The 23,700-nt window shown below is 29.0% G+C and overlaps 2 protein-coding genes across 2 annotated transcripts in view; both read right to left on the bottom strand.

The window, feature by feature from the left end:
- LOC136986980 (cholecystokinin receptor-like) overlaps positions 1-18,692 on the bottom strand; it is a 56,961-nt gene extending 38,269 nt beyond the window's left edge. Inside the window, exon 1 of the mRNA XM_067284608.1 lies at positions 18,295-18,692. Coding sequence (XP_067140709.1) covers positions 18,295-18,644 — 350 coding nt within the window. The 5' untranslated portion in view covers positions 18,645-18,692. The remainder of the gene's footprint in view (positions 1-18,294) is intronic.
- Positions 1-23,700, bottom strand: part of LOC136986986 (uncharacterized) — a 461,301-nt gene that overhangs the window by 347,920 nt on the left and 89,681 nt on the right. The gene's annotated exons all lie outside the window — the stretch shown is intronic.

Raw genomic sequence — 23,700 nt, 5'->3', positions numbered from 1 at the left:
TATTATATATATTATGTGATAATTACACCCTTTGAGCAACTTTAATGAATAGTTTTTGTGCTTGGGGTGAGTCTCTAATCTGCTAGAATGCTATTTACTAGAAGAAATGAGAGATAAAAAATAAATAGCTTGTATTCTTTTACTTTCCAACGTAACACAATAGAAAGAATGATATTAAGAAATATAATGGAAGTTATAACAGATAATGGATTTAGTTCTTTCTTTAGGAAAATTTCATTAAAATCGTTACATTTTATAATGTTACTTTAAAAAAATAATTAAAATTTTGTATCAATCATCATACTGTAATTCTATACAAATCTTAATTATGTTTGAGGCAATAAGAGTCAAATCTATCGCTAATATATTTTGTCTTGTTCATGTTAGATATGCAGATATTTAGGAACATTATAAAACGAGTTGCTTAACTTTCCCGGCAACATTTGGTGGCGCCATATTAAAAACTTTTTATAATTTTAACTATTAAAAAATGGAAAAAAAGCTTAATTTTGAAAGTAGGAATGGGTTTTATAAAAATAACTGTAAATGTAATAACGAGTAAAATCGTCATTAAGTCCGACCCTACTGGAGATACAAACGGCCCCCATTATCTTCCCAACCCCTCGACCTTTAGCCACCAAAATTTAAAAGTATCAATAGCCCTAATACATAAACCTTCCTGCAAAATTTCAAAAAAGTTCGACTAAAGGCACAGGAGTTATTGAGCTTCAAAGAAGGTGAACAAAATCAACACAATAACATTCAAACATACAGTAAAATCCCCGAATTTTTTGCATTTCTCAACGTTTAAAGGGTCTCTGAGTACAAAAATGTAAAAATCTTCGAGGGTAGGGAGTCATTTTTTGATCGATCGCCATACTTTTCCTCTGTTATATTATAGCAGCCGGGAAAATAGTAATGACTAAGAATAAAGGTGACTAGGTTAAAGAATTCGAAAACAATGTAACTATAAAGGATGACTACACATAGAACCTTCAAAAAGAATGCTACCATTTTAAATTATTGTAATTACGTTAATTATTATTATCTAGAAACATTATAATGCAATTAAAACATTGGAAAAACTGTCCAGCTGCCCAAACTGTTTACATGTGCCCATTACAATTTCCCAATGTGAGCATCTCGTTTCACACGGCACATATCCAACCCATACTCAAATTATTCCTACTCTCGCTACATCATCATATTCGCTGTCATTCCTTTCACAGCATCCACAATTCTACAGCCTCTTCAAATCACTTATATCGCACTTCACAAACTGCAGAACACAAAACGCCTTCTCTATTGTCGAGTCGCCATTTTTGTTCGCGGCGCTTTCTAGAGATAGAAGATAAGTCTTTTGAGTGCAGATGGGAGATGAAACTAGGACATTTACTCTATCGATTGGTGTATATCGCACACTTCTCAGATAATTATTAACATAGATATGGTAATTTAAAATGGTAGCATTCATTTTGGAAGACCCTGTATAGGACTTATTATAAGTCATTTTAAGTAGAATACTGTAGTTTGATGACACTATAAGTCGTGTATTTAACTACCCTTAACTTTGGCTTCCCTATTTAGAAATATAAACAAATTTTTAATCATACATGTAATTTTTTAATTTAAATATATGCTTTCGATCCTAGTATCGATTAGTAGTGTCTTGCTACCTGTACATCAATACTTTTCCGTTAACAATAGAGCGTGCCAGTCATCTATATAACACCATTCAAGGAAAAATTTTGAATTGAAATCACGTGTCTTCCGGTCAAGACCGGAAGTTCATATATAAATAATTGGGGTCTCTTGCCCCTAATCTTTTCATACCTAGTTTTGACGTTCATCTATATAACAACGTTCTGGAATTAAGGAAGGACAGACAGACAGCTGGGTCAACAATTTTTGAAAATTCCAACCCAATAAATTGCCATTTAATAAAAAATTGATTTTATAAAGTTCTTAAAAATTTAATTTAAAACATAAATAAAGTAACAAAAACAATTTAAAATTAAATATAAATTTATTCTGTATTTTAGATTAGAAATTTTATTTATTTATTTATTTATTTTTTAATAATTTTGAATTCATTTTTGAAGAAAGTTTGATTATAAAAATAAAATAAAGACTTATTTTTTTATTTTCTTAATAAAACACAAATGAATAAATAAATAAATTTTGTATTTCTTAGATGCAATATTTAGTTTATGGTTAATAATTAAATTAAATTTTGATAGAGAAAATATAATTAAATTTTAAATAAAAATTTATTATATATATCGATTTTTAAGTAATTTAAATTAATTTCTCACGTATGGTTATAACAACAAGTGCTTAAGGTATATTTGTTTTGTCACGATAATGTTCACTTTAACGTCAGACCTACGTCATAGTTGTGTATTCTCGTAAGAAAACTTTAAAAATGACGTTAAACTGACGTAAACAATCCTGATAAAACGAATACAATCCTAGTTTAATAAGAGGAGAATCAGTTTTGTTAGGATGATGTATACCAGGGGTCTTTGGCCACTTTCGAAGGATCGATTCGAAACGGTTCATTAAAAATTATTAATTCGATGAGTTATGAACTAAATTTGCACATTAACTGGATATTTTCTGTGAAAACAGTTGTGGATTAATGCCAGATTTATTAGGATGAAATTTTCAAAACTTGCACACCTATAAATTCTCATTGGCGTCTGTTTGTCTGTCCTTTCTTAATCGCTAGAACGGAATTAGATGAAAGTCCAGATATGACAAGGTTAGAGACAGGAGGTCCGACTAACTGTATAGGAACTTTTCGGTTTGGACTGGAAGTCTTGTTATTTTAATTGAAAAATTTTCTCCTGAATGCACAGATAGATGACTGGCATGATTCTATTGTTAACAGGAAAAGTATGATGTACAGGGGCAAGACATTACTAAAATTGAGAGCATTTTGACGTTGTCACAATAAGTAATAGCTTATTTATATTATTATTATTATTATTATTATTATTTGTATTAGAAAACAGAAGAGGAACTCAATAAAAGGTTATCCTTTGAGGATGGACAGTCAAATAGTTTGAGGACCCCTGGTGTACGCTTATATGTTAGTTTGATGTAATTTCATTTTATCACAATGTAAACTGACGTCAAATTGACGTAATAATGTACACAGTTACAACGCAAATGTGCTTAAAAGGTATATTAATTTTGTTAAGATCGTGTATACTTACGTCAACTTTGCGTCATTTTAATACTTTTGTCATGAGAAAATATAAAAATGGCATTAAACTGACGTAAAAATGCACACTATTGCAAAGAAAGTTGAAGTATAAAAACTATACATTTAAAGAGCATTCGTTTTTCAGAACAGTACTCTTTCACAACGATTTGACGTCGTTCCTACATTTTTTGTAATAGGAAATGTGTAAAATAACATAGAATAGATGTAATAATGTACACTATTATGAAAAATTTTACGTCATTTTACACTTTACCATTATAAAAGATTGCAGGAATGATGTCAAATTAAGGTGAAAGTGTAGACTCTGTTGGCAAAGTGAATGCAACTAACTTCTTTGATATTATCAAAAAAGTTAGTACATGATTTTGTCAGCCTTATCAAATAAATATTTTCATATTATAATCAATTTTAATACATTTTACTTTATTACTATTATTGAGACCTATACATTCCCACTGTCGTCTGTCTGTCTGTCCTTTCTTAAACACGAGAACGGAGTTAGATGAAATTCGAGACCAGATATGAAAAGCTTAGAGAGCCAGAGGCCTCGATTAAATATACAAAGACTTCCAATCTAGACCGGAAGTCATGTGATTTTTTAAATTAAAATATAATTTAAAATTTCAACCCGGAATTGATGATGATGTCTTTATTTGTCTTCATCTCCTAATAATTGTTACCATCACCTTTAAGGCTTCAGATTGATTTGAGAGATATTAAAGGCGTGTGGCCATATCTCCCGAACCAATTATCCGATTTTCCTGAAAGTTTCTACAAATATTTCTCCTTAATACTAAAACCTTCCTGCAAAATGTCAGAAATTTTCGACAAAAGGCACACGAGTTATTAAGCTTCAAAGAGGAGGAATAAAATCGTGCCCTCCACACAAACACACTAGAATCCATACATACAGGAAAAAAACCGCCAAATATTTTTGCATTTCTTGACATTTACAAGTCCTCCGAGTTCAAAAATGTAAAAATCATGGGAAGGGGGTAATTTTTTTACCCAACGCCATACTTACCCTCTGTTATATAATACCTGGGAAAGTTATAAAACTTATAAGTTCTAAAGACTCATAATATCTTTAATTGATTGATATAGGGTGGCCTAATAGTCAGTTGACCGAGATTTTTTATAATTAATTCGGAAATTATTTATGTTATAAATTTATAACTTATATGTATCAATTTAAATTTAACATTATCATATTTATCTTCTACTATACACTATTTTAATACAGATACCAATAGATGGAAAAATCTTACGACTATTAATGCATCTCAAGAGAGAAATATAAAATATTAAAATATTAAAATCCATTAAAAGACCTTTGTAAACAATTTTAAAAGTAAAAAATAGATAAAAGTCGAAAATTATCATAAATATTTCTATATTCTTGTACTTATTTTATAGGAAATTGTAAATGTATCCATTGGGAAATTTTCTTTAATATCCGATAAATAAATGCTTATAATTTGAAAGTTTCCTTTTATATTAAAAATCTTATATGACAAATGTTTAGTATCTTCTAATGGAAATTATTCCGAATTGAAAGGTTATGTAATAAATTTAGTAAATTTGCATAAAAATATTAAAGTAAATCACGTTTATTCTCAGAATTTTCAGACTATTCCATTTAATTATGTAACACTCATCCTGAAAATTAAATACTACATTGTCTCTAATTCATATTAACTATTAATTATATATTATTGTAATTCGAAACAGTATTCGTTTCGGTTTATAATTTACTACTTTAAGATGAAATAGAATAACGTTAATTAATTATAATAATTTTGAAAATTTATCAAAAATAAAGTCATATTAAATTTGTAAGAAAGAAATAAGATTTAAACAATGAGGGTTCTTAGCGATATCTTTAAGAAATTAAGCGTAAAACAACGATTGGTCGAAAATAAAAATTGGCGGAGATATGAATTTATTAATATGTATAATCAATTTCAGAAGAGCCAATCATCGTTAAAAATCTGCAAAACTAAAAATAATAATCTTCAAACATAGGAAGTTCTTTTTTTAATATTTAAGATATAAGCTGTAAAGCTTTAAACGACGACGATTGGTTGAGAAATAAAAATGGGCGGAGCTGTACCTATTTTAATACTTGTAATCAGTTTAAATAAGCCAATCGTTAGCCAATTACAATTAAAATTCTTCAAAAGTAACATCTTATATATAAAGCGAAGGACCATATTCTGTACCGTAGGAGTCCGGTTTACACAGGTTTCATTGCATATTAAATACTATTTTATGTTATATTCCAATGTAAATTATATTATTCTTAATTCTAAGGAATGCACAGATTTTTTTATAATTAAAAAGAAATCTGTCCAAAACGGAATCTTAGTAAAACGAAAACCTGCCTAAATGGGAAACATTCTTAAGGCAGCGATTTATTGGGTATTAAATAAAACCTGTTCAAAACGAAAACCTGCCGAACCTGAAAAGTAGTCCATATTGTATGAGTCTGGTTTACACAGGTTTTACTGTAATTAATGAATTAATATACAGTAATTTAATACAAGAGTCAAACTATAATAAACTTGTGTAAACCGGACACGTATAGTACCGAACATTTTATCCAGTTTGGAGTATTTCCATTTTATAAAGGTTCCGTTTTGAACAGGTTTTACTGCATATTAATTATGTGATAAAATTCGAAAATAATATTATATTAATTAATCATTTTTAAGTCTTTTTTAATTCAAATTCTGTTTGTAATTTACAGTACTTATAATAGGTCTATAAGTAGTAATGTATAATACAGTACATGTAAATAATATAAATAAAATATAAAATTTATTAATTTTGTGTTATTCTTAGATTAAACATGTTAAATTAATTAATTAGTTGTAATTAATAATAAAAATTCTTCGTAAATATATGTATATATATTGAAAGTAGAAGTTCACTTTAAACAGTTGAAAGGAATTAAGTCAAACAAACTGACGCATTATAAAAATCTTAAGAAGGTTAAAATATTTATTTTGAAATATATGATCTTCTTATGTATATCTCAATTATTTACTTAAGTAATCGATAAATATTTTATGAAGGAAAGAAAATAATGCTACATAAAATTAACATTGCACGCTACGCATTCTTTGCCTCTGTAGATAAGAGCATTTATTTATAGCCCCTTGCTAAACAAAATAAAGTGGATGATATGAATTATTGATTTAGAAAAAAAAACTTAAAGTATTTTACGTGCAAAAATGGATCTTGGCTACTTTAATGCTCGACTGTTTACTGTTTAAACTACTCTCTTATACCAGGTTAAAGCAAAATCTCTTATAAAGTAAACGTATAATTTCATTAATTATATAAAAATCTGCTTATAAAATGTAACAGATTAAAAAGTGTATTTATTTTATATATAATTTTATAATATTTAATTAATTAAAAGTATAATTCAATGTCGATTATAAGAAAAGAATCGAATGAATATTACTGTGTAATCGTCACAATGCCTGGCTGCAATTTTTAATCGTCTTTAAATTCAAAAATCACGTGACTTCCGGTCCATACCGGAATTTCGTATATAGTTAATTCTTTAAGTTTTTTTATATCTGAATTTTTCATTTAACTAGAAATTAACGAAGGACAGACATCAGACAAACAATAGGAATGGTATAGTTCTCTAATCTGAAAATTTCAGTCAAATATAATATAACTTAACCTTTCTGTAATGTACGGGTCAATATAAAGAATTTATTAATTTAATATAAATGAATTAAATATATATAGTATATTCGATTATATAGGAAATTTCTTATATATTATATATTATACTAGTTGTGTGTATTGCATTTAAAGGGAGGATTGATGAGATTAGGTTGGGAAAGGATGATAAAAACACTAATCTTAGTAACTAAAATGTACATTTATTGACTAGCATATTTACTATAATAAAATCGCAAAATAAAAAACTGCTCCGGCTTAAGCTCACCCCCTAAAAGCTTACCCCTTTTCTAGGGTGTCGAAGAATATTCATGCCAAATTGGGTGCTGGTACGTTGAATGGTATAGAACCCTTTCCATATAACATGCATACATATTTTGTATATATAGATAAAAAATTCTCGTATAATATAAAAAATTTCTATATTTTATTTTATTTATTTATATTAATAATTTCTGTGTTTAATAAATTTTAAAATTTTCTAGAATTTTTCAGATAAATTTTTATAAAAATTCCTATTCACAGAAACTAATTTTATTTCTCCTTTTTTTTTTTTTTGGTTTCAAAAACCACTTAAGAAGATTTTTTCAACGTTTGAATGAAGCACAAATCAACCGTAAAATTAACTTTTGCGAATCATTACACATTTTTAAAATTCTTTTTTTAAGATATAAAAACCAGATAAAAAATAAAAGAAAAATATTTTAAATTTTGATTATTCAACAGAAATTGTTTTAGATATATATATATATATTTATTTAGATACGTAGTATACTTTTATTTGTATATTAGTAGAATCACTTTAATGAATAAGTAGGGCAAACTGTATAGAAGCAGTGATGCAGATTCGATAAATTTCTCCTCATATACGGTGCCAAAAAGTTAGTTAACCGAGCTATATAAAACTGCTTTATCTCGGTTAACGGATTGTGGGCCACCCAACACTACTAATACTACTAATACACTACAGTGGCGCTTTATCCTAACGGCAAAATGTGCAATTTCGTGGGGCTTCCACGAAATGGAGCCCCTAAACCAATCTCATAAGTAAATATTCCTCCCAAAAAATTCCCTCGAAGAAAAATGTCTGAAGACATGGGGGATCTCTAATTAAATTAAATGGAAACAAAGTTACATTATGCATTAACAGTCGAATATATAGGACATTTAAGAATTACTTAAACGTACATAATGCTAAGCATTTTATCAATAAGGCAATCTTAAGTAGTTAAATGATTTCAATTCTATTGTATGTGTATAAGAAAAAAAGTGGGAAAAATAAATAAAAACTAAGCTTTGGAGTAAGAAATATATAGTTTAGTTTAAAATTAACTTATTAAAATTCAAATTAAACTTAATTTTAACACGAAAAAAGCTCAAGAATGTGGAAAAGTGCCATATGATTTCATGATAAATTTTAATTTTTTTTAAAACTTTATTTATCGTTTTAAGTTGGTTAAGTGTTGGAAAAGTCTTAATTTAAGTGTTTTTTTTTATGCGTATGTGCGATAATGATCTTCGCTAGTGTCATCTTGCGACGTTTACGACGGCGTTACTATTAGCGAAGTTAAGGCCGAAGTTTTAAACGCGAAAACGTGTACGTCGGACGTTCAGCGCCGCTTTCCTGTAAGACTAGAAGTTTGACAATGGCGTTTGGAAAGTCAGTGGAATCGTGCTCGACATTCCAAACGTCATTGTCAAACTTCTAGTCTTACAGGAAAGCGGCGCTGAACGTCCGACGTACACGTTTCGCGTTTAAAACTTCGGCCTCAACCTCGCTATTATGGGCGTGGCGCGAATCTTCGCGACGCGCAATAAGTCAAACAAAATTTACGCGAGACAACGCGCGAAAATCAAACAAAATTCAAATTATGTTAATATTAATAGAAATCCATATTAAAATTTAAACTGGGATACGAACTTTATGATATAATTATGCTTATCAGTACCAGTCTAATTTTACGTTTCTCTGTTAATTAAAAAAAATGGTTTAATGTAAAAAAATAATTTTAATGTCGAAATATTCTTTATTTTTATATAATTACTATTAACTTTTTCTCAGAATAATTCGATAGTTAAATGTAGATATTATTAGAATTTAAAAAAAAAACAGTCTCAGTCGCATCGCGTTTGCATCGAATTTCACGCGCAACAGCAATATTGATGTGAGAACATGATACGAAAAATTGAGTAAAAATAAACCAGATTTTTTTTCATAAATTTTTTTCGCAAAGAAAATCGTTTTATTTATATTTAAAATAATGTATAAGAGCTTAAATCTTATCTAAATTATCAAATTCTTTATTATAATGTATTAAAATTACAATTTTGTCCCTTTTTTTTGGCTTATTTCCTTCATAAATTATAGTTATAAAAATAAATTTTAGTGTAGCGAATTGGTTTTATTAAAGGGAAGGGGAGGAAAAGTCGCTTCTCGTTGTTAATAATAGCTTAATTTTCTTGTCAGCCGCTTAATCGACAAAAACCAGACGATGGAGATTTACTTGTCCCATTCATGTTTTCACATAATATATCAAATAAAGATCTAAAATCCTCTTGGGGAATGTTGTTCTCGAGTGGACAAGAACAAAAGTCGCTTTCACTTTCATTCGTATAATTCGAGCTTTATGTAATTTACTTATACACAATGACGAGGAAAAATACTAGCAAAATTCCAATGAAAATTTCCATTGTAAAATTGTATTAGAAATGACAACAAATGCCCGGAAAAATGCTAGAAATGACAAGAAATGCCTGAAAAATGCTAGAAATCATTATAAATTCAAAAATTATCAGAGAAATGCAGTGAAATCGTCAACATTAGAATAACAGCCGATGTTCTTAGAGAAATTGTTTAAAATATTGATTTATTTTTAACATACAATATGATCAGAAATCAATTAACCGTATTATATTTCAGTGTTAACATGATTTAAATATATATATATATACAGTATATGATGAAATATTTATTATATTATTATACAGAAACATTTCAATAAAACAGATTATTTTGTTCAGACTACAGTTAACTGATTTTTGAGCCACCTTGAATTAAAATTGAAAAATTTTCGGAAATGTTATTCTTGAACGGGCAAGAAGAAAAGCCGCTTTCACTTTCATTCGTATAATAGAGGTTTGTGTAATTTACTTGTATAGAATGATGCAAAAAACAATAAAATACCAATAAAAATCCCATTGTAAAGCTGTGATAGAAATGCCAAGAAATACCATAAAATTGCTTGAAAGGACGATAATAAAAATCAAAAATTATCAGATAAATGCAATAAAATCGTTAACATTAATAAAAACAGCGGAAATTTTCAGGAAAATGCAGTCGACCTTGCAACAACGGCCATTACTGTTTTTTGGGGGGGACTTTTTATTAAACAAGCTGCTTACAAAATAACCTCTGAATCGAAACATAACAATAGCCGTTGTTTGGAGGTTATTTTGTATGCATTCTACTATTCCTCAAATTTCCTCAAAATAATTTACAATTCACTTTCTTAACACCAAATAGTCTCATCCGATGCTCGCGATCCCCACATTGATTACGAAAAACATTCATGACTTATGAGTCGGTGTTGCAACATTGTAAAACACTGAGAAACATAAGTTTACATAAACCCCTATTCATACAAATACTAAAATGAAAACATTGTTTAGTATTTTATTGCAAAAGTTTATTTATTTAAGTGCTCTTCATTAATTACAACTTTCTGGAAGTAATATTTTGTCAATTGTTCGGTAACATAACATGCCTTTTTAGTTTCCTTTGAAAGTGTAATTCGAAACAATTCTAATTAAAGTTATAATGATATAGTGTTTTGGATATTTACATAATTATTTTTCTTTTAATTAAATTCATTTCAACTTATGTACATTTATAAACGGGTAGATAATTATCTACACTAAAGTCTTTCTCTCTTTGTAATTAAGTTTGATTTTGGTAAATTTTCTGTAGTTAAATTAAAATGATATTTAATAATATATTTAAATAAACTTAATATAAATGAGATATTTATTAATTTAAATTATTTTTTAAAGCATTATTCGCGGGTAATGTATTTTTCTCCATGGTAAAATTATACACGTAAAAATGTAAATGTCGTTGCATAATCTCATGCCATGTAAACGTCGTGTATATGCCTTGTAAATATCATATAAAAGCTTAATTCCTCAAGTTTTAACGTATTAAATTATCAAATTTTTAAATAATTTATTTTTAATTGCTTTAACTAATTAAAAATGTCGACACTCAAGCTTACTGTATGTTTTACAGCTTACAGAATTGAATCTGGATGATAGATAAGCTCATAACCTATAGATTTAGAGCATTATTTTACTATTTAATTAATTGTTAAAGCCAATTAATTAATGGTAAAACAAATTTAAAGACTTATTAATCAAAAACTCTTCCAAAGAATTTTTTCCTCCACTCAAAATATTTTTTTAAAACGTACTTTTACTGTAGAATCGGTTCCTCAGATTCCCTTAATTTAACAAATAAATAAATAATTAAAACATAGAAAATTCCTTCTTCAAGAGAAAATTTTTTTGAAAATTAATTCCTTTCACAGAAAAATCATGGGAAAAAGAATTATAATGCTAAGAAGAGGTATTTTTTAGCATTATATTTATTTATCTTTGATATTTCTGCATCGTTGAAGTTAAGAGTTTAAAAAGTCAGAAAGTAAAAGTATCGATATTGGAGTGATAATAGGATTTAAAAGGATTTTAGAGGCATTTAACTTTATAAAAACCATACTAGAAAGCAAAATAAATGAATTTATATCATTAAAATTGAAGATTACTTTAACGATTTGTTATAAAGGAAGGGAATATTTATTTTACAAAGTTCTTTACTTTTTCCTATAATTTTAGTATAGGTGGGAGTAAATTCTTGTGAAATTTTTAGCAAAGATATCTGAAGAAACGTTTAAAAAATATTTTTATTAAACTATTTTTTCGTAAATCTTTTCCACTCTCTAATTTTCTACTTCAATTATTTAGTTAGAATCGTAAATCGAAGGTTAATACACTGTAACACATTATAAAACCATAGATAAAGAAATGGGAGGTAAAATGGGGCCTTAATTAATCACATATATGAGGCCCTATAGCGTAGGGCATTACGTTTATAACTGATTAGGATCCCATATTTGAGTTTCATAATTGTTCTATTGATTTTTATTTATATATTTTAAGTATTGGAAAGTATTATGTATAAATACAATACTTTTCCTTTGTTCTATAATACTTTTTACGATTAACATACTTTTAAAATTTTGACCTTTTGAGGTTTTCTCCATTTCTGAACAAATTAAGGACCCCAATTCGTAATACATATAAAAAACAAGGGAACAAAATCTTGTATGTGTGTTGCCTGTATTTTGTTCTATAATTTAGAAACCCATGGACCAAACATTTTGAAATTTGGCAGGAATACTGCTATGTATGGGGTATTGATGCTGTTATATTTTCGAGATTATAAGTCAAGAATGAATAAGTCAAGAATAAGTCAAGATAGAATGGGAAAGGAGTAATATCTTGAGTGATGTCAGACTTAATAAAAATTATCGAATTCCCTTCCTGGTCCCCATAACCTGAGGCCGGATGACCGAGCGGTCAAGGTGGCAGCCTACCGCTCTGGGGGACCCGGGATCGGACCCGAGCGGGTCGAAAAATCCCCAGGAATTTTTCGGGGGGTGGTCCGTTCGGATATGTCGGGCCCCGTTCCTCACCACCCGGTCGCCCCATTGTGGGCTTGGCCGAACCCATAATGGGCCTACTAAAAAAGGCCCTCTTAGTGCCCACAGGGCGGAAAGAGTTTAAAAAAAAAAAAAAAGGTTCCCATAACCTCTTGTTTGAATACCAGAAAAGTTGTGCAAGATCCCAATCCAACATTCTTTTATAAAGAATTTTATTAATTTTGCAATGTTTCCATAAATCTATTTCTCTTCGCCATTTTCTCCTTTATTCGGGGATGTTTGAAGCTGAACGTAACAAAGAATTGTAGTAAATTTTGGAGGATACGTTCTCTAGAACATGCTGAGGGAAATTTTATTAGGGAAGATATCTTCAGTATATGGAAACTAAGAGAAAAGTTATATTATGCAAAACAATAGACACTTCTTTTACTTCAATATCATAGTTTGGAGCAATATACGATGTAGATGCCTTTATATAGGGGATGAAAATATCTTCCTTCAATACATGGATCTGTATTATTATTATATTGGTAGCTTCACCAAGACACTATAAACTTAGGGGCATGTCGTCTAGTATTTACATCTACAGAACATTGAAGTAAAATTGGCGCTTTTTTTTATATCTATCTAACATTAGCGCCGAGTTTTGCCTGGTGGTCGTAATTGTAGTTACTTTCAGCACAGTTTGGATATTATGTTTTCTAAATTAGAGTCTCCCATCAGTACTGATGAGTGGCATTTAACTATTGTTTACATACATCGAACAATTAATTATATCGTTTAATTGTTCGTAACTTTTACACGGTATTTTTCTACGAAACAATTTATGAATAATTCAACTTTAGCTTAACTCGAAAACAATAAATTGACAGTTCTACCCCTAACAGAACGTACGGCATTATTCAGTTTTCTAGTAATCTAAAATTAACGAAGTTTAAAATTAACAAAGTTTAATCTGAGAAATTTGATTAATAATTAAATTTCTCCCGAATTTACTTGGAACAATTTTAACTTCATCATCTTTCCTGAAAACTGATTAGTTTCGTTGATGAAAACACTTGTCTCTATATCTAGTTAACTGTTATAATCATCTTGTATTATATAAAGCTTCTAATTACAACCAATTAAAATTAGCTTCATTAAAGTTTCCCTCCCCCAAACACAGAAAACAGGTAGGCTATATATAAACTATAACTACCACACGAACTCGATTACACGTTCACCCTGTTTTTATTCCACTAGGGTGTGCGATGAAACTCTATACCCTAGTGTAATACTTTCTTTCGTCACACACACACACACACACCCTATAGGGAAAACTATCTTCGGAAGTTAGATGGATCAGAACCCACGCCTTCGAATCATACCAAACTACTTAAACATCAAAGCTACTGAGAGATACTTCTCGCGTGCTTTCTGACATTATCCTTAACTTTAAGAATGTTGAATTGATTACACGTAAAGTTAAGCTACTCTCACTTCATCTATGTACACGGTTTCCGTGGCACCTGAGCCATATCATGCCTCATGTTGTATTCATGGTTTCTTATTTTAGATGTAGTAGTTTACACATAACAGATAAACACACGTAAAACGGCCAACAAATAGTATAAATGAACTTTAATTTATTTTTAAAAAATTCCGACGAAATCGACTATTTACTATGAAGTCGATTAACTACTCGATGAAGAAATCGATTTCTTAGTGAATCGATTAATTACTCGATTTCTTCGGAGTAATCGACATGGCTGAAAAAAAACGCATTAATTAAAGAAAATAATCGATTTTTGCGATTAATCGATTAATAAAATTTAATCGATGAATTAAAGCGATTAATAAAATTAATAATTGCCGATTATTTATTTATTTAATCCTTTTTATTTCGTGTAACGCGTTGCGCTTTACATGAAATAAGAAAAAATTAAAGCATGTATTTGCTACAGCAAAGACATTTCGGGGCATATTTATTATAGAAAAATATGCCTTCGACACAATTTTATTATTAGATATTAAGCAAAACACGTTGCGACATAACGAATATTCTAGCAATCTATATCAAGTGGTAAAATATTTTGAAACGTTTACAGAAAAAATTGAAAATTATTGAAATATTTCAAATACATTTTAAAATTTTATTTTAAATTTAATTTATTTATAAAAGAAGAAAATTATTAAGTATATGCATTCGAAAACCTTACAGAAACAACGTAGGTAATAAAGACAATTACTTAATTTTAATAAGTATATTTAACGTAATTAAATATTTTTACTTGGTGGGAAGTCACTGCCGTGACTCCTGAAATAATTTTAAAAATTAAATTATAATTATAAGGTAAATTTTTAAAAAATAACTACTATTACACATATAAGGTATACAATTCAGTACGCTACTAGCGGGAAAACCCTTTCTTTCGCTCTAAAAAGTTTCCGTTTTGGACAGGTTTTACGGGTTATACAGGTTTATATATAGACTATATATATTAATTTTAAGGGTGAAATTTGAAAAGTGTTTACAGTTTTATCAAAATCAATACATGTTTATCGTTAGGATAAATATTTACAAGAAATCAATGTTAAACGAGATCGATAAAGAATCTCGCTAGTAGCATCAGTGACAAGTAGAACAATATTCTATTTGTTTGTCAAGGTTAATGCTGTGTGACGTGTTTACTGACATATTTAAGAAGTTCGATAAACGTGTAAAACGTTGAACTTTTAAACCCTATTTTCGTTAAAATTCGTAATTATTCGGCACTCCGTCAGTGATGATTAAGTTTCTACAAGTGATGTCTGTTAATTAGAGTAGCTACGTACTAACAAACAGACACACGCTTTGAGTGTGTTTTGATTTACAATATTGAAGTATCCGAAACAGCTTTTGATTTATGAACCGCAGGAAACTAAGCTAAACATTGTACACACGCAGGAATGGTTTATAACTACTAAATATTGATTTATGGCCCTTTAAGTGTCGCCTACCAATTTTTGTAATGTTACAAATGAAAGTCGATTTATTGCTCTGCAAGAAATAGCTTTACTCTTGCTGGCTTGTCTGTTTGTCTGTTCGTGAGATTTCTTTGAAACTAATGAGGTAAAGGAGTAAATTTTTGATATTTTTAACGGATTTAGCCTTTATCTGAATGGTCTTATTTTTAATTTTGACTCGTCTGTCTGTTTGTCTATCTTCTATATTTCTTGACAATTTACAGAATTAGAGAGCTGAAGACTTTTAGTATTTTTTCTATAATTTCGTTTAGAATTTCACTCTTAAATTGGCAAATTTACGTGTCATTTTGCTCATCTGTCTGCCTGTCCATCCGCACGATAGCTTAGAAATTAAGTGAGTATCATGTACTGTACTCGGTCTTTTTTTTTAAAGTTATATAATATCAAGCACCTAAATATAACTTGTCGCTATCGTTTTGCTCGTCAGTCTGTGTGTTTATCTGTAAGATATTTTAGAAACTAACAAAATTAGAAAGGTAAATTTTTTGAACGTAGTCTATTCTGGACAATTTCATATAAAATCACATTCTTATAACTTATATAACTTATTCCTTTACATGTTTCATTCGTCTATATATCTGTCTATCCGTATGATTTCTTGTGGAAATAGGCCTAATAAAGCTGAAATTTTTTATGTTATATTAGTAAACTTATTCTTCATCCGCAATTTTTTTTAAATTTTATACGATTTTCTGACTTTATCCTCGCGATTTCTTCAGATTTACAGTACAGACAAACGGACAGACTCAGTCGAACCTCCAATAACGGCCACGTTAAGCAGCGGCCATTTTTTTCGGATACAAAACTACCTGCATTCAACGACCACCATCAACCACGGCCATATTTCATGTTTCAGTGTCCGTTGTTTAAAGGTTTCACTGTATTCATAACTTTTTTAAACGTATTTTTTATAAATAAAATCAGTTTAAAATATTGATATAAAAATGCATTTTTTTCTTTATAAAATTTATTATACTATTAATAAAAATCTTCACTATTTAAGAATTATTATTTATTATAAATTATCATATTATACAGTCGAACCTGTGAACAACGGCCGCTGTTGGAAACATAAAAATATTGCCGTCGTTTAAAGGTTATTATATATGAAGTTTTGTTCAAGAAGAAAAACAAAAATGGCCGCTGTTTAGAGCTGTCCGTCATTGGAGGTTCGACTATATTTTACGCTGTTTAACATGATTATTTTTAATTTAGAAAAAAGTGGTTATAACATACAATATATTAAAATATAATTTAATTAATTTTTAATGTTTTAATTTAAAAAAAAACAGTAGAACCTGCATAAACCGGAATCGCACTTGATCGAATATTTTTTCCGGTCTGACAGGTTTCCGTTTTAAACAGATATTTTTTAACGTAGAAAATTGCTCAGTTTTAAAGACTTTTAGGCAGGTTTTCGTCTTATTCAGGTTTCGTTTTGGACGGAACCTGAATAAATACAATGTAATTAATTAAAAATACGTCGAAACATTGCGATTTTAAGTTTAAAAAAACTATTACTTTAACAGCAAATACAGTAAAACCTGTCTAAAACGAAACCTTATAAAACGAAAACCTGCCTAAACGGGAAAAATTCTTAAAAAAACATCGATTTATTGGGTATTAAATGAAAACCTGTTGAAAACGAAAACCTACCGAACCTGAAAACGTTTCCATACTATATGAGTCCGGTTTACACAGGTTTCACTGTATATTAAATATTATTCATATGTATATTAAGTAAATCATACTTAATTCATGGAAACAGTGCGGTTTTCTGTGTTTAAGAAGAAAAAAATCTGTTCAAAACGGAAACCTTCCTTACCATAAAAAATATTCGGTAACGTACGAGTCCGGTTAATACAGGTTTCATATTATATTAAATATTTTATTAATTAAAACACCTTTAATAGAAGAATAAATCTTAAGACTTTATTAAAGATGTCCTACATAGATCAAAATCAAGAATTAATAGCGTGAATGTCTCTCATATTTCTCCTCTCATTTAATATACAATCAACTTATGAGCTATTTATGCTTTAATATAACATAAACACTTTATAAATATATAATTTAAATATAAATTAAGTATATATTTTTATATTTTTAAGCACGAATCACACTTTATAATTGGGGACGTAATAAAATGAAATCGTAAAGTTACTCACAAAAAACCTGTCTTAGACGAAAGTTACTTATAAAAAATCTGTCTTAGACGGTTTTTTAAGTCGATATATTAAATTATATTAATGCTAATTAATGAAAATAGCCATTAAAGTATTTTTAAAACGTATTAATTGTCTGTAAATGATACTTAATAATGCATAGTTAGGTATTACTTTTCATGACTTTCTCTTGTTCTAGATGGTTTTTTTCTAATTGTTAAATTGTAAATTTCGTTAAAAGTAAATTATAAAATTAACTGTTACAATGGAAACTTTATAAATTTATTTTTAAATCATTTAAAAAAAGTTTTAAAATTCGCTTAATTAAGAGAATTTTATGGTTAAAGACTTAAGAGGTTGAAATCTTTTACTAATTAACGAGAAATCGCACGAGCTATTTCGTGCATTTCCTGTGAAATCATGCGCCAAAACTTCGACTATAGGAGAGTCATGAAATTATTTATTTATCTTTTACTTACCTTGAAAAAACGGTATAAGGTAACAAAGAGTAGATCCAAACACAAAATGCCTCAAGATACTTCCAACTAGAGTAACTGGTATGCAAAAAATACCAAGGAGTAAATCACTAATGGCTAAGTTGAGTAGAAATAAATTAGTCACAGTTCTCATTCGTTTGTTCTGTACAAGAGTGACGACAACCAGGACGTTCCCCACGATTGTCAATAAGAAAATAATGGCATATAAAACGATTCTAAGGAAACCATCCCCCGTTATACGGAAATTTACGGCGGTCAGGTTAGTTACGTTCGACGTTATATTGAGTATATCTGCGATGGGATCCGAATACGTAGTGTTGTTGGACATCGTTCAGACAAACGCACGTTCGGTTACGATGTTTTCGACAAACTGATCGACTCCTCTCACTAACCGGGCCGCTATAACCTTGAAAGTTGTGAGTCGTTGGTTCCACCAGCCAATCACGTTTGCCGACAGATAGAGGAAGTGATGCTGTTGTTCATTCTTCCGTCCACACACACACACACACACGCGCGCGCCCGCTCGGTTCACCCCCGGTCACGTGACTCGCACACTACATGCTTTATTATTTAATCAAGACTACTTTAATTCTTCTTCTGTCGTAACTTTTATAGAATTAAATTATTCATAAAAGGAATAATAAGAATAAGTTAAGAGGGGGTGAAAAAAAGTAAAATGATTCATGTATATTCGACTATTTATAACGCTGTTTGTATTAACCCGCGTGATGTGTAAAAAGTAACTAAAATTAAATGAAAATATTGTAAAAACAACTAAATTTAGTGGAAGATTTTGATTTATAAATCGACGTTTTAGTTACGCAGTTTTCTATTCGTAGAAATTAAAATTTTTTTCTCCTTTTTCTTTCTTTTTAAGACATTGTAAACAAAATTTTATTTGGGTTGTGTAGAACATTTTATGAAGAATATCTTCGCCTTCATTTATAGTTTTTAATTTAATTTTAGTTATTTTTAACTTATTTTTATAGATAAAAACAGCCTTTGATTAGCCTTTAGAATAGCCCTTTTAATAGTCTTTAAAATAGCCTTTAATTAACTTTTAATAACCTTTTAAATAGCCTTTAAATAGCCTTTTATATAGCTTTTTAATCACCTTTAAAATAGCCTTTGAATGACCTTTTAAGAGCCATTTAAAAAATATATATAAAAATTAAATATTAGTTAATTTATGTAAATTTACGAAGATATCAGAACAATTAGACTATTATGACGCCCTAGATACAGGAAAGACCCCAGAATGTATTCTTTTATATGAAAATATAAATAAAAAAATAATCTATTTTATTATTTGTTTTATTAATTTTATTCTTATATTTCTATGAAGTAAGAAGAGAGCTGGACTCTTATATTTACGACTTATGGGCCCTATTTCATCTTTCAACCCGTATATGTGGGAACTACATAGGTTTATAGTATATAATATATATATAGCTTAACACTTAAGAGTATATATATGGTAAGGGCTGACAGACATAGACCTACACTGTGTAGATATGTAAATACGTGTGTTTGTTTATAAATTTATAATTCAGAGCTCGTAAATATGACTAAATTCAAAGTAAATTAATTGTAATTTCTTAATGATATTTAAAGTGTTTAAATATTTAGATATATTAATTTTTTTTAATTTACATTTTAAACTAAATATAATTATGTACGTTTAATGGTTTTATTTAGAGTTCAACACGCTCTATCACCTAACAACAACGTAAATTAACTATAATTTTTTTTTTAAATACAGCAACGAGTTGCATAACTTTCCCGGCAAACAAGTTAAAATTGTGTGTGGTGCCATCTGTTTCAAGTTATTAATAAGAATCTTTTTATATTACTAAGTATTATAAAATAGTAAAAGGCTTAATTTTCAGGGTATAAATGAGTTTATAAAAATTGTAAAATTCAAGATACGACACGTAACTTCTTCTATCTCTCCAACCCCTTGATCTTCAACCACGGAAATTTAACAGCATCAATGCCCCTTACACACAGACTTCCCTGCAAAATTTCAGAAATTTTCGACAAAATGCACATGAGTTATTAAGCTTTAAAGTCGTTCCCTTCACTTATATTTACGTGTATACATACAGAAAAAAATCGCGAATTTTTCGAATTCTTCAACGTTTCAAGGTCTCCTGAGACCAAAAATTTTATACGCTTTACATTAATTGATTTTTTAAATAATTAAAATTAATTAATAAACATCATTATTATTAACTAAAAGTAATTAACATTAAAAAGTTACTTACCATAAAAAGTTACGATTTTTAATGCAAGAGGAGACGTGCTTTTGAGGTTTATAATATAAAAAATTCATACATATTTTATGAAATTTTAATAATTAAAAGGCTTTGAGTTTTTATTGAATATTTTTATTTAAAAAATATATTTCTACAGATGAAAATAATATTAATTTATGAGTTCTTAATACTCGAGTAGTGCGTAAGTGCGGCAGTAAAAGTGTAGAAGATAACGTTGAATCAATTAATAATTCAAGTGTGAATCATTAATATCCATTTCATAATATTGAAATTTATATAAAAGAGACATTTAAGAATTTATTTTTGATGTGGGAGTTTATTAATAAGTGATGACGAGTGGGAAATGACGAAACACTCTTCCTAATTTAAGTCACTTCCGTTCAATTCTTGTGTTAATATGGTCAAAATCTTAAAAGTTTCCTTTGAAAATCTTGAATTTTTCTACATAATAATTAATATAACGTATAAACGTCTATAGAAAAATATACAGTGAAACCTGTACAAAACGGACACTTGACTAAACGGAATGGAGTTATTTTCTATGTTTAAAAAAAACCTCTTAAAAACGGAAACCTTCTAAACCGATAAATAATAGGTATTCGATGTCGTGCGATTCCGCTTTAAGCAGGTTTTACTGTATAAATCTTATTTAATATAATCATATACATAGGATATTATTATTATTTTTAATTTTAAATAATAAATATGTACATTTTTTAATTAAAAGTTAAATTCGTTTTTACAAGTTGTGTGTGTGTATTTTTTAAATTAATTTTTAATTAAAATTACAAGTGTCGAGAGGATCGAGTTACACTATATTTAAATAACAAAACAGCCTTAAAAGTTAATTAAATAAAAACCTGTTTAGAACGGACTTTGTGGATAGCGTTAACCTGCCTAAATGGGAAGTTCTCTTCGATGCCGATTATATTCTTTGAACAATAGAATTTGATAATAAACTGTAATTTTAAATCATATTTTTAATTTATTTAGTTTAAAATATATATGCTCTCCACCTCAAATTATTAGTGGCTTCCCCCTGTATATCATACTTTTCCTTTAACGATAGGTTCTGCCGGTCATCTCTTAATTACTTTGAGGGGGAGTTTTGAATTGAAATCACGTTATTTCCGGTATAGACCTGAAGTCTGTATATAGTTAATCGGGGCCAGCGTTTTGTATTCTTTCCATACCCTATCTCGAACTTCATTTTCCTAGCATTATTTTGGAGATTAAGGAAGGACAGACAGTGGGAATTTATACGTTTACAATTCCTTTTAATTGCAGCCCAAATACAAAGGATTTTCCTTAATACACCCACCATTGGTCTAGTGGATAAAACCAGTAAACACTGGTAGTTGGTCGTGGGTTCTCACCTGGCCAATGTGCTAGCGTACGTAAGTCCTCCTGAGAGGCATTTCCCCCGTGTCGAGAGCCGTAACCAAATAAACCAAATGTTGATACACTAGAAATTCAAGTATGATTGTAAGAAAGATTTTTTAAGGCCCCGTAAGTGCGAGGCCTTATCAAATGGCTCTTCTAATCTTCTGTTAGAAGTTATGTCAAATATAAATCTTCCTGTTATAACTTTAATTGTATAAATTCTAATAAAATTATTTAAATAATTTAGAAGAAATCTTCGTGTTTACATCAGAAATACAGTAAAGCCTGTCCAAAACGGAAAAAATTCTTTGAAACGGAGCGATTTTTTACGTTAAAAACCATGTTCAAAACTGAGACCTGTCTAAAAGAAAAGAATACTTCGAATCGGAGTGATTTTCTGTTTACAAAACCTGTTTAAGACGGAAACCTTTTAGTAAACCTGTATAAACCGGAGGTACACTGATTTATACGGGTTTACTGTATTTGAAATTGTAGATAAATCGCTTAAAGGAAAAAGATTAAGATCATTTGATTTATGAAAAATCTACTTAGTTATAAATTTTCAGATAAAAAACGACGAAGTCTAAGAAGTATTTGTATCATAATTTTAAAGACAATTTATTTTTTATTTTTTTCCTTTATGCCAAAGGATTGCGGTTTACTTCAAACAATCCACGTTATATAGAGGTAGAAGCACTCTCCTGTTCTAGATTTAAGTAAACTATCTTAAAAGAAACTTCTATCAAATGTATCCGAAAAAAAACCAGAAAAGAAATTCTAGATTACTTTGAATTTTCTTAAATTTTTTCTTGGAATCATCTCCAAGAAGATTTCAGAAGCCACAAAGTTCACATAAAAGAACAATCTCCTACAGCCTGAAGCTTAAGAAATTTCAAACAATCGTCTACATTGTAAAATGTAATCTGACACTAGACTTTTTTCTTATTTTTTTTTTCTTTTCTTCACTTTTTTCTAAATTCTATTCGAGTAAATTTGACTCGTAATTGTCTAGAAATAAGAAAAAAATCATTGTATCTCTTTATACCACAACAGTCCATAGTTAGAATGTCCTGATGCAGAGAGGAAATTTGCTGGAATTTCTTTATTTATTTATAATTTTTAGCATTTTAAATGCCATTTTAACACTGGAACCTTATCATTTGGGCATAAAGGGCAATTGTCTGGGAACCTCTTTTCAATCGGGTTCCCAAACCGATCTTTTATAAGAAAATATTTTCCAAAAACTTCCTCTGTAGTAAAATGTCTAAAGTTAACACTCCGCTTGGGGCCCCCTAATTCAAATTTTCCTGGGCCCTTTGATGATGTAACACGTTACTGCATTTTAACACAAATTCTTCTGTTCAAAATGTGTTTCTGGTAATAAATTTTACGTATATTCGTTTCAAGATGACGTGGGAAAATGGACAAAGATAAAGTAACCTAAACACTAACGTGGTTTGTGTCCTTTCTAGCAAGATAGGAGGTATTGTGGGGCTGCAATTTTTAAATTGCACATCTATGGATTTCCACTGATGTCTGTCCGTCCATTCTTTTTGATCTCGAAAACGCATACGAACTTCCAGTTGACGGCCATATTTATACGTTTCCGTCAATGTCCGTTGTTCACAGGTTTTACTGCATTATGTTTTATCTTCAATTTAAACACCTAAACATATTTAAAATAATAACAGTTCTTTAAATTGTATTAAGAAATGAGCTTAA

The sequence above is a fragment of the Centruroides vittatus genome, unplaced genomic scaffold, assembly GCF_030686945.1.
Source record: "Centruroides vittatus isolate TY-2023 unplaced genomic scaffold, ASM3068694v2 scaffold_1431, whole genome shotgun sequence".
Lineage (NCBI taxonomy): Eukaryota > Metazoa > Arthropoda > Arachnida > Scorpiones > Buthidae > Centruroides > Centruroides vittatus.
The sequence above is the reverse complement of the archived record's forward strand: the minus strand, read 5'-3'. Positions and strand labels throughout refer to the sequence as shown.